Source organism: Narcine bancroftii, chromosome 14 (assembly GCF_036971445.1).
Source record: "Narcine bancroftii isolate sNarBan1 chromosome 14, sNarBan1.hap1, whole genome shotgun sequence".
In the NCBI taxonomy this organism is placed as follows: domain Eukaryota; kingdom Metazoa; phylum Chordata; class Chondrichthyes; order Torpediniformes; family Narcinidae; genus Narcine; species Narcine bancroftii.
The window spans coordinates 52,955,980-52,974,849 of NC_091482.1; the positions used below are offsets into that span (position 1 = coordinate 52,955,980).

General features: G+C 38.0%; 1 protein-coding gene across 8 annotated transcripts in view; it reads left to right on the forward strand.

Moving 5' to 3' along the window:
- LOC138749301 (RNA polymerase II elongation factor ELL2) overlaps positions 1 to 18,870 on the forward strand; it is an 81,244-nt gene that overhangs the window by 14,286 nt on the left and 48,088 nt on the right. For all 8 annotated transcript variants that reach the window (XR_011348549.1, XR_011348550.1, XM_069910517.1 and 5 more), the window contains exons 3-4: positions 9,449 to 9,567; positions 18,392 to 18,555. Coding sequence is in view for 6 of the 8 variants with exons in the window: in XM_069910517.1 (XP_069766618.1) it covers positions 9,449 to 9,567; positions 18,392 to 18,555 (283 nt within the window). In the remaining 2 variants the exon portion in view is untranslated. The remainder of the gene's footprint in view (positions 1 to 9,448; positions 9,568 to 18,391; positions 18,556 to 18,870) is intronic.

Consider the following 18,870-nt stretch of genomic DNA (forward strand, 5'->3'; position numbering starts at 1 on the left):
TGCTAAACTTTAAGATTATGTTTGATTATCTAAAATCAGAGTGCATAAAAACATTTATAAAACATTGATCATATTGGAATCAGAATTTATTGTCATGAACAAGACACAAAATTTGATACTTTGCAGCAGCGTCTTAGTGCATCTCTCATATTATAAACCACCTTACAACAATAAATATGCAAAAAAATTAAAAATAAGAGTGCACTAAAAGTAAAGCAGTGTCTTTGGTTCATTAATTATTCAGGAATCTGATGGCAGCGAGGAAGATGTCCTTTTGCTCGTCTTTAGGCTCCTGTACTTTTTTCCCAATGGAAGCAGAGTGAAGAGGGCATGGCCCGAGGTGGGGGTCTTTGAGGATAGAGGCTGCTTTTAACTTGCTAGTCATAACACACTAACTTTGTGTTTTCAACCTTTGTTCTGTATTATGTAATTTGAGTTAATTTCACCACAGAAGGCACAGCGTTTTAAACAGTTAACTTGAAATCTAAAATCTCCAGCACATTATGCCCTTAATTTTCAAGTTGGAATAATATTTTGTTCTGTGATTTAGTTTAAAACTTATGATCTCTTCAAACCTGTGACTATATATGAGTGTAGGAAGACAAATAAAACTGTCTCTGGTGGGTACATTGCTATAATTTTTTGTGCAATAACATCAAAAACATTAGATGGTTGAGGAGCCCCTAGTCTTTTTTAATGTATTATCTACAATTAGCTGAATGAGGGTTATTTTGTGACATGCTTTGTTTTTTTGCATCCTAACCAATTAGAAGCTAACATTGAGTATGTAGATGATGGGAATGGTTGAACCCAGGGTGTTTGCTTTTAAGCAATAAGGTTTTATGATTTGGATCATGAAATAAAAGATCAATAATGTAATAAGACTTAAAAAAATGTTTTTTAATTCCTGTGATTTTTTTTAATGATCCATATGAACACTGGAGTGGTAGATGCAACAAGATTTTATTCAGTATACATACACATGCAGGGAAGCCCTGATGGAGAAATTGATGGAAAAGTCCTTTTAAAGTCAAAGTACATGGATGTTTTTGTACTCTTTCTGAACAAAAGTAACAGCCCAATTAAAATTGTTATAATTGTTTAATTTGCTTCAATATTTTAAGTGTAGGGAAGAGGTTTAATAGATTGGGATATTTTCAGTGAGAGAATCTTAACTGACAAGATTTTATGAATATTCCAACACCTTTGTCGGAACAAAGTAGTTCACATCAATATTCTAAATGATTCTGAAGCAGCCTTTAATTATAGAATTGTGAGAACTAATTCTCTGGGTACACATCACCCCATTTATTGATTGATAGAACAGATATGTTCAGGTTTATTATCTGCTGTAATATGCAACCTGATGAAACAGTGTTTCTCTGGAGCACAAGGTGCAAACGTATACACACAATATGCAGTACACAATAACACAAAGAGAGATCATTTAAAATGAATATTTTTGGATGATTTATTCAATTACAGGATGCTGTTCATCAGTGTCATCCTGCAGGAAGAAGCTATTTCCCTGCCTGGCAGTTTTGATTTTGATGCTCCTGTACCTTGATGGTAGTGGGCCAAAGATACTGTGTCCTGGATGAAAAGAGTCTTCTGTAATTCTTTGAACCTGATTTAAGCAAGTAAATGTTTTCAGTGGAGAAAAGGGACCCCAGTAATCTTCTTGTCCATTTTTGCTGCTGTCAAAAATTGTCAAGATGGGGGCCTCCTGAACCTCCTTAGACGCTGCTGTGCCTTCCTAATTAATGAGGAGGTCTAGGATATGCACACCAAAGGAACTTATTCTCTACACTCTCTCTACAACTGACCCATTGGCGTGTAATGGAGAATAGTTGACCTTCACCCTCCTGAAGTCTACAATCATCTCCTTTGTCTTTTGCACGGTGAGATTCGGGTGTTTCTTGCACCATTTCACGAGGTGCCCAACTCCTCTCTGTAATTCGATTCATCATTGTTGCCAGTGAAGCCCAACTACTGTTGTATCATTTGCAAACTTGGTGATTCTGTTGAAACTGAATCTGGCCGTGCAGTGTTGAGTCGGCAGCACGAAGAGTGGCGGGCTGAGCATACAGCTCTGAGGTGCGTTGGTGAAGGAACAGACTGGTCTTTTAAAACTTGTACTAAAGTTGACTTTCAATAGACAATAGGAGCTGGAGTAGGCCCTTCGGCCTGTCGAGCCAGCACCGCCATTTTACAGATCATGGCTGATCAAGAAGGCCAGAATCCAGGTGCTAAGTCTCAGTGAGGACCGTTTACCTACCAGCCTGTAATCGTGAACCACAGCCTGGCAAATGAGGCACCGTTTTTCTAGGTGGTTCAGGACAGAGTGGAGAGTCAAGGCTTTCAGATTGGAAAGGAGGTGCATCGGAAGGGAGGCAAACTGGAATGGGTCCACAGTCACTGAAAAGTGAGATAATGATGTGTTCCCTTACCAGTTACATAAAGCATTTCGTGATCATAGATGTCTGTTCCACTGGGCTGTAGTTACGGTATATGTCTCTAGGTTTGAGGTGCAAAGTGGCAAATAGCCAGTCGAGAATATTCCTTGATTTGTGTCACATGGTGCAAAATATCATGGGTCTTGATGTCTGGTACTTGGTTTGATTTAGGCAATTGTCTATATCTTTGGCCAATGTCAATCAGTGAATCTCACTGTCATGTCAGTTTCCAAACCATATCTGTGAAATGGCCTCCCACAGTGAGGTAATAGCCCCTTTCTTAACAGATTGAGCTGTTTGTTTACACGGCTGTCCTTTAATTTCAAAATTAATTACTGTGTAGCTTACATCTGAAATTTAAAGGCTGGTTCAGTGGTTACTACCCTGTAGCTCCTGCTGCTTCTGCCTAACAGTAAAAAGGCAGATATTAAAAACTGACACTTTAGAACTCTACAACCATAATTTTTGACTGGAAGGAATGAGTCTCTGTATTAAAGTCCAGAATGTTTAACAATACCATGCTAACCATTTAGTTGGGTAGGTAGATGTGCAGTTGCATGAGGGTGTGATAAGGAGGCATCTGATAAACAGTAATGTATATTGTACACCAAACAGACTTTCCTTTGAAGAGTAAATCTGTTCAAAGAGCAAAGGAAATGGAAGATACAGAACTTCCTCTCAACCAAAGCACAGGAATCATTCCTAAAAAGAGCAGAATCCTTAAATATTAATTTGTGGATAATCACTATCAAGAATGGAGCTTGATTAGCGGGGAAATTGCCCAATTATTTCTACCCCGTCCAATTACAGTATTATCACTATTTAAGTTGCTCGCACTTGCCATTGGATAGTCTCACCGAAATGGGACATTTAAAAAACGACTCAACCTCATTAACTTAATGTCATTTCTTTAGGTGTCAAGAAAGTCAAATATAAAGTTCTCTCTCCATTGTCATATTAAATACTCCAAAGATAGGTTAATTGCAGAATAAAACACTCTTTTTCATTATTCTATGAAGCATGGAACAGAATAGTCTCAAGGCAGAGTAAAGCTGATTTTAGTTTGTTCCATTACTGTCAGTGCAAGTACAGCAAAGTTAGATACTGATGAAAGCTGTCCATACTTGATCCCACATAGCATTCCAAATTGAGCCACATCTCTGGTTGCATTCAATCTCCCACTCTCTACTTCTAGCCACCCTTTCTCTCCAGCCCCTAAGCAATTCCACCCCCCACCCCAATTTTCTTTTGCTCTTTTTTTCAACCCTCCTTTTTGTTTCCAACTAACTCATTCTCTATGCTTCTGTGCTTAAACTGAGGAATTGACAGTAAAGGCTGGGTTTGCTAGGTACACTTGTCCTCCGTCTGAATTTTTAAAAAGAAAATCAAGGATCCTGCACAAACATATCATTATTCAGAGAGAACCATAGGTTAATTTAAGAAATCTATATTTACACTTTTTTTTCCTCTATCCAGGACCCTGAAGAAAATAATAGGGCCCCGACTGCTGTTCAAGTTGAGATCAGGCTTGGTACAGGTTAGAAACCTGGGACTTCATGTGACTCAGCTGCTCACCAATTTTTTTTGGAGTATAACTTAATTTTATTAAAGGCTCAGCACACTTTACAGAACTTTAGTACAAGTTTAAAAAGATAAAAATATTTTGGGGCATTTATTATTGGCAATCTAACTTCTGGCATGAGAAAGTTTAAAAGCCTCTTTGATGGATTGATGTTTTGTGTAATCAGTTTTAACAGAAATACCCATGGGTGTGTTTTCAGTTGCTATTTAAAGAAGAGATCCAACTGGGGAATTGTGGTGATAACAATAACCATTCATGCAAACCATTTGCTGGGAGGCGCGGCACTATTACCTGACATGCAGAAACCGAGAGTATGAACTTGTAACAACAAGTCAAGCATTTGGCTTTTTGTTACTGCACAGTTTCTTGTACATTCTTCTTCTGGCTCTCCATCCCAGAGGATGGAGATGATAATTCTTTCAGTCAATTTGTGGGGTCTGATAAGAGGATACCCCACTCCTCATAAAGGAACAATGTATATGCAAGTAGGGGTTGCACGAGTCCAGACCCACCCTCTCGACATCCCTTCCCCGATTCAGCGGCCTGGTGGGATCCAAGGTGGCCGGGGGATGTTCTGTGCAGTAAATGGCCGGACCAAGCTTCGATGCCAGGGATCCCCCTTTCCGTGTTTCGCAGCATGTTTGCTAGTTGGCCGTTGACCCTACAAGAGGGTTCATCTGCCCTTTGACGGGCTTGTTTTTTTTTCATCCTGCAAAGTGTCCAGCCACTCTCCACCTCAGGCATGCCTGGTGGGGGAGCCGGTTTAGTCACTGACCAACCAGCCTTGCGACAGGTAGTTCAGGGTTACGTGGTATCAGTAGCACTCAGATGAGTGACCTGACAATTAGAAAGATTTTTAATTGGTTTGGAAAGAATATTGTCATGTTATTTCATATTACGGTCAGCCTTTTGCTGTTTAACATATTTTGTGAACTGTAATTTAATGCTTTGTGATATTATAGATCATAATCTTTAAAAAGGTGTGCAATAGATATGCTTACAAATAGACACGGATAAAACTTTGTAGTTATGACGAGAGACTGGATGATATGGGTTTATTTCCTAGAGGAAGCTAAAGGATGAGATATAACAATAATGAGAAGTATTATCAGGGCAGAGAAGAAAGAGTGTAAAAGGAATCTGAGGAATGTTTTTTTTTATCCAGAGGGTGTTTGCTATATGCAGTGCACTGCCTGAGAAGGTGATTTAGGTTTATATGTACAAGACGGTAACAGGCCCTTTCGGCCCATGAGTCTGTGCTGTCCAATTGCATCCAATTGGCCTACAATCCCAGTACATTTTGAATGGTGGGAGGAAATCAGAACCACCCAGAGGAAACCCACACATTCACATACAGTGCCGGATTTGGACCCCGGTCGCTGGTGCTACACTAACCGTGCCAGCATACTTTTGTAATATTTGAGAAGCACCAAGAAATGACCAAGTCCTAGTAAATAGGATTAGTATTGCTAAGATTTGCTGGCCATGGTGGACTGAAGAACTCTTTCTTTATTGTAAGACTGAACATAGAGTGAATTAGCAGAACATTGTAAGTTTTTTTTAAATTTCGAGTTCGTGCAGCCCACTTTACACCCAGTTAACTTACACCCTCAGTACGTTTTGAACGGTGGGAAGAAACTGGAGCCCCCGGGGAAAACCCACGCAGACATAGGGAGAATCTACAAACAATGCGGGATTCAAACTCCGGTTCCGATATTTAGTGCTGTAAAGGTGTTGCATTAACCTCCATGCTAACTGTGCCACCCCAAACATACCTCCCTGACCAGTGAAAACACTGAATCCTAACCACTAGACCACAAGGGAACATTTCTTTTGCAGTTATATTATAGTTCTGTAGATATAAATTATTTTCTGTCAGTTCTTCAGATAAAACTAAAATTATTTTAATAGAAAATAAAAGATGGCGACTGCATATTATGAAAATCATCCTGCACGGAGATCACCTGACACTTTGTTATATTTGTGATTTGGAATGCAATAATTTGCATCATCATTAAAAGAAGGGATCTTGCCATTATCAAAATTCATTTGTTTTTTTGTTCTTCAAATGTTCTTTTGTATAGGAATATTGAAAATGCACCTTTAGAGAATACTTAATTTGTATTTAGGGACAAGTTCCACGTAGAGGAAAATCCCTAGATGAATTTATTGCGTCTGAAGCTTAAAAACGTTTGACACATTTTAAATGTGGAAAGTTTAGAATGTTGACTGTGATCCTGACCTTGGATGGAATTTGGACATTTTCTTTAAATAAGAAATATTACATAGCTTTTGGGAGTAAATAATTGGGAATCTTCCTTCTCTCTTCTGTCTTACCTGTCTCTATTCCACTGCAGTAAAGCAATTGTAATATCCTGTTTATTGCTTCATCCTATATGCAGAATATAGCTCAAGATTGTAAATTTTTAAATCTTATTGAGTTGGTAAACTGATAAAGCAATCCCAGAGAATATTTTCTCTTGCTCACCTTGTACTGTCCTCCGAATATCTTCTGTCTATTGACTCTATAACATGCTTTGATTTAGGTACCTCTGCTCCAGTTAAGAAATTATGATTTAACATATCACCTTGTTTATATGTAAAATCAGTATTCTAAAAAGAAATATATATGTTGGGTAGATCGCATGTGTTGTGCAATACAAGTGAAGATTTGCTTCAAACTTTACACTGGCTTTCATTGGCATGAGATCAGTCCCCAAATAAAGTTTTGTTGTGGAAACATATATTCGAAAACCTAACAGGAGTTGAATGTTTTCCTTCCTTCATTTCATGCCTGATTATTTTGAACATAGAATAAAGGCTTAGAGCAGTGTAAAATGATTCTGTTTTAAATTTAGAGCAAATAAGGAAAGGAAGATGCTGCACAATATAATAACTGAACAGATTATAATTTTCCATTTGGAACTTTTTAAGAACCTATCATTTGAACCTTCAAATACTTTGATAGAAGAATTTGCCCCCTTTAAGTAAGAGGAGAGATTTCCACATTCGACATTCAACGTATAACCAGGCAAAATATTCCCAGTGCTATAATATTTCGGCATTTACTGGCTGGAATACATTCATTATTGCGAAAAAAAATCAACTTCAGTGCTCTAAAACAAAAAAAAGGGGATAATTTTAATTGTGTACATAGGTGTGCATTCTTGAAAAAAACCAGCAATGTCTGGAAATGCTCATCAGATCTTTCTGAATTTAGAGGAGAAAAGTGTGATAACCTCTCAGTAGAATGGAGTTGATGCAGAAAAGTTGATTTGGAAGAATGGAGGGACTTTCCCACTCTTCACAAACATGTGCTATCAGATCTTTTGGATAATTGAGAAGTTGTATTGTGGCAGAAATACTTAAGACTTGTATAAAAACACAAAAGCTGCAGATGCTGGATTCTTGAGCAAAGATGGAGGAACTCAGCAGATCAGGCTGAGTCCATGACTAGTAATGGCTGGTTATCATTTTGGGAATGGATCCTTATTGAGGCCCGGGTTATATTCCATTTCTGAAGGGAGAAAGGAACCGGGGAGGTACCAAATGATGATAGGATATTGCACAAAAAGTGAGATGGATAAATAGGAAGATGGAGCGACAGAGGGAGGAGGGAATTGAGGAGAAAAGTTGGAACAGGTGATGATAACACAGGCGGGGGGGGGGGGGGGGTGACCTAAAATGGAAAGATTCTCGTTGACACCATTAAGTCCAAGAGGAATATGTTGTTCCTCAAATTTATGTTTAGCTTCACCCTGTCGCTGGATGAGGCCAACTATAGACATATTGGTGTGGCAATGACTGGGGGGGGGGGGGCGGGTGAAATGGTTGACAACTTGAAGCTCAAGCCAAGATCCACAGAAGGAGTGCCAGATTTGGTGAAGCATTTTTTCTTTTTGTGGCACTGAATGGAGGTGAGAGGGTAGATGTAGTGGCAGGTACAATATATAAACTATAAAGACCTCCATAACACTGAGTTACTTGGTGCTGTTTGTGAAAGCCATGGTTTTTTTTCCCCCTTCTATTTACTATCCTTTTACGCACAAGAAAAGCCTTTAAAATACATTATAATTTTCACAAAACCTATTTACTTATGTTGATTTATGGTATCAAATAAGTTGCTTGTGAAAGTAACATATTTTAATTTTATTATCAAAAATGTCATCGAAATTGAGTCATGGTTAGTAGTGTTAGATGCATTAAGTAAATGTACTGTTTTATGTGTCATTTTTCATTCTGCAAATTTTTGTGCAATCTATATGCAATAATGTCTTGGGTTTCCGAATTAAAAGTTGGTATCTCTGTGTGTCCTGAATTTGATCTATTCCCCTCCCATCCCCCCCCCCCCCCCCCACTATGATATCACTTTGAAATTTACTTCCCCTGAACTTGAGGTGTTGCTTGATGTTGTCAGTTTTCACATTATTGTTAGTTTTTCATTACAGTGAGAACATTTATTCTTCTGCATTTAATTACAGCAAGTAAACCATTTTTAAGCAGAAATAGGGCCCATTTAAACATTTTAAGTGTATTTGAGAACCATAATGTGCAGTGATTTGTCATTGTTGCAGCATGTATTATTTTAATAGTAATTTAGCTGAACAGTGGCATCTACTGGGATCACTGATGTCGGATGTGCAAATTTTTGGAGACTCTCTCTTCTATTACCTAACTTGTACAACTGAATTAAGAATATGCCGTGTAAAAGACAAAAGATATTGAAAAATGTAATTTGAACAAAAAAACAATATTATAGTCTTAAATTATGTAAAATTCACTTTAATCAGATAACTTCCGTAACTTACAAACTTTAAATTCCAACTCCATTTGCTGGTGCTGTAAGAGTGTTGTGTTAGCTGTTACCATCAAAATGAAAACCCCCCCCCCCCCAAGTTTTCAGATAAAGTCTTACTAATATATCTAATACTGATAAAAATAAATATTTATTAGGTAAGAGTAGGGAGACACTTTGGGAGAGTTGCCCCAGAGTGAGTGGCATCCTGGGTGCCACCATTTCATTTCAATGCAATTTTATTAAAACTTTACCACCTTTCCCGTGCTGACAACCCAACTCAGTTCCACACAAGGGTCCCGGTCAGCACCTGATGCACCTTCCTCATGTTGACAACCCAGCTCGTCTTCACCCAAGTGGTGGCAGTGAAAAGAATGCGCATGCATTGTTAGGTTAGCGGGGCAAACCTGCACATGTACAACGAAGTCTCAGCACTCCCCCATCCGGTCCATCCACCCAGTGTTATCCGTTCGGACAATTTAATTATTTATTTCCTTTATTTGGCCAGTTGTTTGAGTTTGCAGTTGATTGAATTATGGAAAATGGGGGTTTTACTATATTTTTGTATTGTGAAAAAAATTAAGTAATTGATGTGTGATTATGTTTTATTTGTAGCAGTACATCAAAATACCCGCTCCTAGATCAGACTGCCACGATGGTGTGCGATGTTTTTCATTCTATCTGTCAACTGACAGCAAAGACAAGCCTCAAGCAAGTTTTGACTGCATCCACCAGTATGTTTCTTGGTAAAATAAGATATATAGCAGTTAAGGCAAATTCTTGTATGTCATAGTCGTTTCAAGTCAAGTACCTTCAGTGAAGGAGTTGAACTACATCATCTCATTGTCAATTAACTCAAGTGTTCATTTGGTACTTTTGAAAAAGCATAAAGTATTTTCAGTCTTCCCATTTTTAAAAACTATTTACCCTTTTGTAATTTTGTTGTCTTCAGTGTGAAATTCTTGTTCACTGCTTATTCTGACCTCCACTTGTTTATTCTCGTAATTTTTTCCCCCCAGCAATCTTAAACCTTTTTAATTGTTACATGATTAAATGCAGAGGCTGGGAATCTATATTCTTTTGTGTATTTTTCAAATTTAGTTATCTGTGAATACTTAACCTTCATTTAATGTTGGATATCTAGCTAATTTTTTTTTACATGCAACAATTAAATATGTCTTTGGTGGATAGTTACTTTCACTGAGGGCTTGTGATTGATATGGGGTAAAAGTTAAATTTCACATCTGGAACATTTGTAAATATAGTATGTTTCCCCATATCCAAAAAGCTTGGGACCAGGCAGTTTTTGGTAATTGGGTTTTTTTGGTTAACAGAACAAAACCGATAAAATCCATAAAACTGCACAGTAGCATCAGCTGTTGCCGGTTCCTGACACTTCCCCATCACCATCGCTGGTCCCCCAACTAGGGTCCCCACTCCAGCCCGGGAGTCTGTTCTCCTCGATGATGCCAGGACATAGGATTCTGGGAGACAGCGGCACGCAGTTTGTAAACCAAGTACAGCGGAGGATAAAGAAGAAATGGAAAGAGAGAGGGGAGGGAGTTAACTGAAATGAGGACAATTGGCGTTATAATTTCTCCTAATTTATCCCCATGCGCTGCCTGACTCATTGACTTCCTCCAATCGCTCATTGATGGCTTGAGATTCCAGCCTGCTTCTCTGAGCTGGCATCCAGCTGTTCAGTGTCTGTCTTCCCGGCTGGTTCTGACACTCTGTTGTTACCAAACTAGCGTCAACAGAGCATCAGAACCCCACATGGACAAGACGGGTGATTTTTTTTTTCAACTTGTGACGTCACTGTTGGCATTACGAAAAAGTTGGGTTAATGGAACATTTCGGTTAACGGAATTTTGATTAAGGGAAACGTAGTATTGCAGTGATGACTTCTTAATTTGTTTCCCCTTCAGCACTCAACCGCAATGATAGCAACATTTTTAAAGATTGCATATTATGAGAGCTTAATGATGCCTGTATCTCAAACCAAAAGTAGTAATTTTCCCATTAGCCCTCAATTCCATGGCATGGTCAATGTGTCTGATATACTACCAGTGTGATTCACTTCAACTAACTGAGGTGGTATGCCACGATGTGACCCACAAGTAATCATAATAAAATATTCCAGTTGAGGAGAAAAAAATCTACTTTCATTCGTGCGATAAGAAAACTGCATTACTCATCCAAATTTCTACTCTGACGTTGCTGTTAATAAAGCACGACTTAAATATTAAATCTGGGAAAGAAGATGGAAATTACGATTTTTCTGACTCCATTGTGGCAATGCACATATTAAATTCAGCTGCTACTATATTTTGAACTCAAAACACTGAATGCATGCCATGATTTTAAATACTGTGACTGGAGCTAATGCTTTTGTGTTAATCCTATATTAAATTCATCTCCACATAAAAGCTATTTTATGGCAGTGTAGAATCTTCTTCATTCATTGCTCGAGTTGTACCAGATCTGAAAAACATTGAGGGTAATTCAAACACCAGCATCTGATTAATTCCCAGCCAAGAATAACATGGTATGCATTTTTATATTCTTGGGTATGGTGGTGTTGCAGCAGTTAAATTGTTTGATTAATAAGCCAGTGTCCTGGATTAACATTTCAGAAATATAATAGCAAATGATGGCAGCTGTGGAATTTAAATTCAGTTGATATCATGGAAGTTTTAAAAACTAGTCATAAATAATAATGAGCATTTGTAAGAAAAAACCATGGGTTTACCAATTCCTTCAGCAAAGGAAATGTGTCTTCTTTACCCTGTCTAATTTACATGGACATCATTTCAGTTGACTCCTTCAGAGTCAGGATTAGTAGATTTAGGATGGAGATGATAAGGATCTGCTTTTTCCCAGAGGGTGATGAATCCATTGAAGCAGTAGGAGCTACCCCAATAAATATATTTAAGACAAGGTTGGATAAATGTTTACATAGTAGGGGAATTGAGCGATATGAGGAAAAGGCAGGCAGGGAGGTGGAGATGAGCCCATCATCAGATCAGGCATGATCTCATTGAATGGCAGAGCAGGCTCGACAGGCCAAATGGCCTAATCCTGCTCTTATTGCTTATGTCCTTATTTGTAAAGGTACAAGAAGCCACACAAAACAAGGGATATTATGCATGTGCAAGAAATAGCGGCCTTGCTTGCGATCCTGAAAAAAAAAACATTTAAAAAAAACCTTTTAGGACTCGTTAATGATAGTTTTACATTTTTTAAAAAATGTCATCTGCAAACTTACTAACTATATTAACTACATTGTCATGAAAGTCATTAATATAGATGACAAACAACAATGGACCTAGCACTGATCCCTGTTGCACTCCAATGGTCACAGGCCACCAATATGAATAACAATTCTCCACTATCACCTTCTGACTTCTATGATCAAGCAATTCTGCATCTAGTTGGCCAGTTCACCCTGCATCCCATGCAATCTGACAGTGGGCCAAATAAACAAGTCAGATACTTTATTGACTTTGTAAATGAAGCCTGCGCTTTAATCTGACACCACACTTGATTTCGGCACGAGTAATTTTGTACCAACCTTTTCTTTCCTTGACATGGCATGACATTCTTATAAAATAACTAAATTTTCCTGTTCTTGCATGAAATTCTCTGTGTTTTCTCCACACCAGTCTCCCCTTGACGCATACCAGTTTTGGAAATAGCGGTGATTGGAGAAGAAAACTGATGTATGCCTTCAGAGATGTGTGGGGAATCTCACCAGGGTAATGTTGATGTGTTTCAGGTTGGCTGCTGCTGGCAACCCAGTAGCTAACTCCAGAGCTTCCTCTTCCACAAGCAATATCCTTTGACTCAGGAGATTTGTCATTTTCCTAGAACTTTGACTGTAGACCCTAGATCAGGCAGCCTCGTACCTAATGCTAGCGCTCCCACTAAATGCACCAACATAAAGATAACATGTGCAATTTAAAAGAAAAGTAAAACATTTCTGAATGTGACAGGGTATTTGGCCTGTCTTATCTCCACTTTTATTTTTCTCCCATTATGTTCTTTCCCACAATCCTGACTTAAGTTTTTATTTTTAGAGTAACTGGTCTTTCTGGTCCACAAACACACCCCTGTGACCAATTAACCTACTAATCTTGTATGTCTTTGAAATGTGGAAGGTAACTGGAGCACCCAGAGTAAATTCGCGCAGACACGGAGAGAACGTGCAAACTCCTCCCACACAGTGGCGGATTCGAACCTGGGTCGCTGGTGCTGTAATAGTGTTCCACAAATTGCTACATTAACCGTGCTAGCCCAATTTAGTATTAACAAGATACCACTGTAGAAGGCCTATGAAGCCCATGCTGTCCAATTATATCTAATTATCCTTCCTACCTTGTACATTCTTGAATCACATCAGAAATATTTATGCTCTGTATTTGGATGTGAAGTTTGGATAAATTGTCAAACAGAAACGAGGCTGAATTAAAGTTAATATCGCGATATTCAGTTGAGTTGCGTGGCTGGCGTAGCATTTAGCACAATGCCTTTACAGAGGCCGTGGTTTGAGATTGGAGGGGGAAAATTATAAGGGGAACATGAGGGGGAAATTTCTTCATGCAAACGGTGGTTGGGATGTGGAATAAGCTTCCGGCAGAGATGGTTGAAGCAAGGACGTTATTTACATTTAGGGAAAGACTGGATAATTACATGGAGGGGAGAGGATTGGAGGGGTATGGACCAGGTGCTGGTCAGTGGGACTAGGAGGGTGGGGATTTGTTCCGTCATGGACTAATAGGGCCAAACTGGCCTGTATATGGTTACCAGCAATTGCAACCGGACCGGGGTTCAAAATCTGCGCTATCTGCAAGGAGTGTGGGTTTTCTCCGGTGGGTCCAGTTTCCTCACACCATTCAAAGCATACCTGGTGTGTAGGTTAATTGGGTGTAAATTGGGTGGCACGGAATCATGGCTGAAATGACCTGTTACCATGCTGTATGTCTAAATTTTTTTTTAAGGAAGAAAAGACATTTCTTCAAGCCTTTGGGTCCTTTTATGGTTTTTACTTTTTGTACATTAGCATTCAAGTTATACTTTTGCCCATATTATTATTGGCTTCCTCAGAGGGTTTTGATCCAATCTGGCTGATTTCCAATATGTTTCAAAGAAATTATAAGGTGTGGTCAATCAGGGGATCAACAATGATTTGAATAATATGTGTTGATTACTTTTAAGCAGGAGGGTTATTAATTTTACTTGACTCAAAAATCCAAGATTCTTCACGCTTAATACAAAATTCTTTTTCTTACATGATTGCTACATAACCAATCAACTTATTAAAAGTGTTTGCATGCCAACTCAAGGATCATGACCCCCTTTTGTATGTCTTAAAAATTTTTTTTAAATTTTTTCAAACTAGGAATCATATTATCCAAAATATACACAAACATTTCCCTCTTGAATATACAGTGTCATTTTCTCCTCTTTTCCCCCCTCCCTTCCCTCCCTCCTTCCCTCCCTCCTTCCCTCCCTCCTTCCCTCCCTCCTTCCCTCCCTCCTTCCCACCCCCCTCCAAACCCATTAAACGTTCAACATAGACAATACAATAAACCCATTAAACAATGTCATCACACAATGAAAATAAACAAGAAAATTGTGTCATCTACTTTTACACACTGGGTCAGTTCATTTCGTCTTCTTCTCGTTCTATCATTCTAGGGGGGTGAAGGTCTGCGGTAGGCCCTCTCTGTTGTGTTCCATGTGCGGTTCCCAAATTTGTTCAAATAATGTGACTTTATTTTTTAAATTATATGTTATTTTTTCTAATGGAATACATTTATTCATTTCTATGTACCATTCCTGTACTCTCAGGCTCTCTTCTGATTTCCATGTTGACATTATACATTTTTTTGCTACAGGTAAGGCTATCATACGAAATCTTTTTTGTGCTTCATCCCATTTGAAGCCCAATTCTTTGCTTCTTATATTACTTAGAAGAAAGATCTCTGGATTTTTTGGTATGTTGCTTTTTGTGATTTTATTTACTACCTGACTTAGATCTTCCCAAAACTTTTCCACTTGCTCACATGCCCAAATTGCTTGTCTTGACCATTCAACTTCAGATTTTGAGAACTTCCTTATTTAATAGCATTGGATTCTATTCAGTTATATGTCTCAGTCATTTTTTTTTCTTTTACATCAATTAATTCCTTTATCTATGACCTGATAAATCTGAGTAGGTTTCTGTATTCACAATAAAGTTCATGATAGTTATATATGGTTGCAGTGTATTGCATGCAATTTTGTCCCAGGAAATAAGATATGGGAACCCTTTCAAAGCAAACTAATAGACAGCAGATTACCATGAGGTGTCGGGCTCAGAAGGAAGAGCCTTCTTAGAAACAGCTCACCAATGTTCTAGGGCTACAACACTGAATAAAATACCCTGTATTTACATTCAGAAAGATTTTATCAAGTGTAGCTACTGCAACTTGAAAAACAAAGGTTGAGATTTAATAACCGTTGGTAGATTTGATGACTGGACACCTGAGCATACAAGTTTCAGCATTTTGTTTGTTTGTAGGTTTAAGCATGTGGGGGAGGTATTTACATGGTGAAGGATTAGGTCACTGACAATTGTCCAAAAGTGCGTGGACTTTTAATCATTTGGTTCAGAAAATTAATCCAGGCTGGTCTTCATTCAAGTGTTGCATGTCAGATGCAGAATTTAAATGGTAGGAGATCCATGAAACAAATAATGTGCACCTTCATTCAGATTTGACAAATTTGCTTGATTTCATTGGCATGAAAAAAGTGTTTGCCCAAGCTGCAAGATAAGTATCATCTGAGAAGAATTATTTTAAATTCGGGAGTAATGTGTATAATAAGGATAATACCAAATAAGGACTTAAATTAGGGATTTCCCATAAGATTGGTGAAATAAACAAGTTTTAAAGATGGAGTGATTATGGGGTTTAAGGGAGAATTATAGAGACGCCTGAGAGGATATAGCTGCTGATCATGGATGTTGAGAGATGAAGTGTTCCATGGAAGCAGGTGGAAAGGTAGACAAAAGGAGTCATTCAGTGCACATGATCCAACTTCAGACAGAAGAAAGCTGGTTGACTAAATGTGCCAGTGTACAAGGAGAAGAATTTTAGATAAAGCTGAGGAGCTGGCCATAAAGCTACTGGAGTATTTAAATTAAATTAATCAAAGAATTCCTTAAGATTTCTTACAGAAGTCCATTGGAACTGGACATCAATATGAACTGCAGTCTTTTTGTGATTAACATTAACTCTGGGAGCTGTATGAAACAACAGCTAAGCCAATACACAGACCCAAGGTTGTTTCTCAAACATCACCAGTAAAATCCCCATTGTCCGTCACCTCCAAGGAGTGTGGATGTCGGATATGCAAATTTTCTGGTCCAATGCCTTGCAATACACCATTTCAAAGACAAAAAACAGTGCAAAATTTAAAGTAATTTGAAGATTTTAAAAAAAGTAATATAGTCTTTAACTATGTAAAGTTCATTTTAATCAGGTAATTCCTGCAACTTAAAAATTTTAATTTGAATCCCAGTTGCACAGTGTTGTGCTATCTGCTATGCTAACCATACTGCCATTATAATTAGCCCACTCCCCTCGTGGTGACAACCTGACTCCTCTCTATGGAATTGTCCCGGTCAGGTCCTTGGCACAACCCGACTCATCTCCATGCAAGAGTCCTGGTCAGGCCCTCGGCGCAACCCAAGTCACCTGACTCACCGCCTCACAAGTGTCCCGTAGTCTCTGAGTTTGTTGTTAAGTAGTCTGATGTTCGAGGGATAGCAGCTGTTCCTGAACTTGGTGTTGCGAGTCTAGTGGCACCTATACCTCTTTCCTGATGACAGCAACGAAAACAGAGCATGTCCTGGGTGGTGTGGATCATTGATGATTGCTACTGCTCTCTGATGGCAGTGTTCCTTGTAGATGTTCTCAATAGTGGGGAGGGTGTCCTGGGCTATGTCTGCTACATTTTGGAGAGCTTTACGCTCAGGGGTATCGTTGTCTCCATACCAGACCATGATTTACCCAATCACCACATTCTCCACCACACCAATTTCCCCCAAATTCACAGGTTTTTTTTGAGACCGTACCAAGTGAGTGCATACATGAGATCTGATCATTTGAGAAACTCTTGTATGTTTGTGATATAAAGAATGAAGCAATAAAATTCCACTTCAGTTAATTTTTCTTGCCAAAGTTTGTTCACAGTATCATTTTAAAAATCAAAAAAGAACGTGGGATTGGAATCAAGATTAGGGTATGTATACCCATAGTTAGGTCACATTAATCCAGGCAGTATTACAAATTACACATTAGATAAATGATTAACCATTATAATGGTCTGCACATCGATTGGTGGTTGGTAAGTGTGATTAAAAGACACATGATAATTGTGGTTAAGTCAAAATATGTTAGTTTTCAGTGATTTATTTTAAATGCATGCGAAGCTTAGGGTGTTCATTTTCAGTCGAATGAATCAGCCATATGGCAGAGAATGCATTTATTCAGGTGATTGTGGAATTTTGAAAACCTTATGCAAAGAAGAAAATTTTATTCATTTGAGTTGTAATTATCATTCATTCCAATTTTACTGGTTAATTTCTCGACAAAAGGGACAAAAGAATCCAATTTATAATTTGGAAACAAGCCATTAGTGACTATGCTATTCTCAGGAAGATCCAGATGGGACAAAAAGATACAAATCTTAATTCTTAGTGTGTGTGTGTGTGTGTGTGTGTGTGTGTGTGTGTGTGTGTGTGTGTGTGTGTGTGTGTGTGTGTGTGTGTGTGTGTGTAATTTCTCAATTGGACAGTACATTTCGGATGCTGGGATTATTGTGAATGATATTTTAAAACTTAGTAAATATGGTTTTAAATGTAAAAATATACCTTTTTCCTGATAGAATAACACAAACATTTTTGTCAAAAATTAAGAAAACATTTACAAATATACAACTCAGTTGTGAAATTGACAATAGTTATTTATTTTTGTCAATATTTGTGACTGCTTGTTTCAAACATGGGTATTTTCGATGGGTAGACCAAATAACAACAAAAAAAACTCGTTAAACTATGCTAATTTCTTTCATTGGGGCTTTGCAGTTTTGTGATTTGTGTTTTTCCCTGCTGTTGTTTGTTCCTTTAACTTAATTGAACACTAGGTGACTAGCATTGATTCACTGTTTGTCTGGTAGATAGAGCACTTGAATCATGTCTGTATCATGGAATGTAGTCAGTGTATTATTTAAACATGGACATTTCTAAGTGAACATTGAAAATGGAGTAAGATCATATGAGAATATGAAGGTTGAAAATTAAATTGACTGAATCACTGTTAGTTCATCTAAATCTTCCTATATTCTGCTGGCATTATTTCCTTTGTAATGTTAAACTTACTGTTTTAAACATGCAAAAGTAGATTTTTTTTTGGTCTTATTAAACATTTAATCAAAAAGCATATTTTAATAGAGCTAGAACTTTTAGTTGAAATTTATACTACCGAGTATTTCTTTTGTTATTTAAACCAGTTTTGAAAGAAACCAACTGGAGTGCCTTGGAAGCATTCAAGATAAAATCACAGTTTGTGCCACCGATGACTCCTACCAGATGACTCGAGACCGTATGTCACAAGTAGAGAAGGAGTCTTGGAGTCGAGCAACAATAGAAATTAAACCCGAGACTTCATATCAAGGTAAAAATGCATTAAAATAAAGTAATGCTTTCTTTACGCATTCAATGATAGATTAAGTACGATGTACCAGTTTTTAACCAAGCTCCATCAAGCCACAAACTTAAGAATTACTGTAGTTTTCTGTTGAAATTTATTTCTTGTGTATTTGGCAAATTTATGACATGGCAAGATGGTCCAAAGATAATCGTTCATTTTCATAAAAGAATCTTCAAGGTATTTTGGTTTTAATCCCACAGGACAATGTGTGCTGCTGTACATAGAACATCACAGCTTATTACAGGCCCTTTAGCCCACAAAGTTGTGCTGACTTGCATC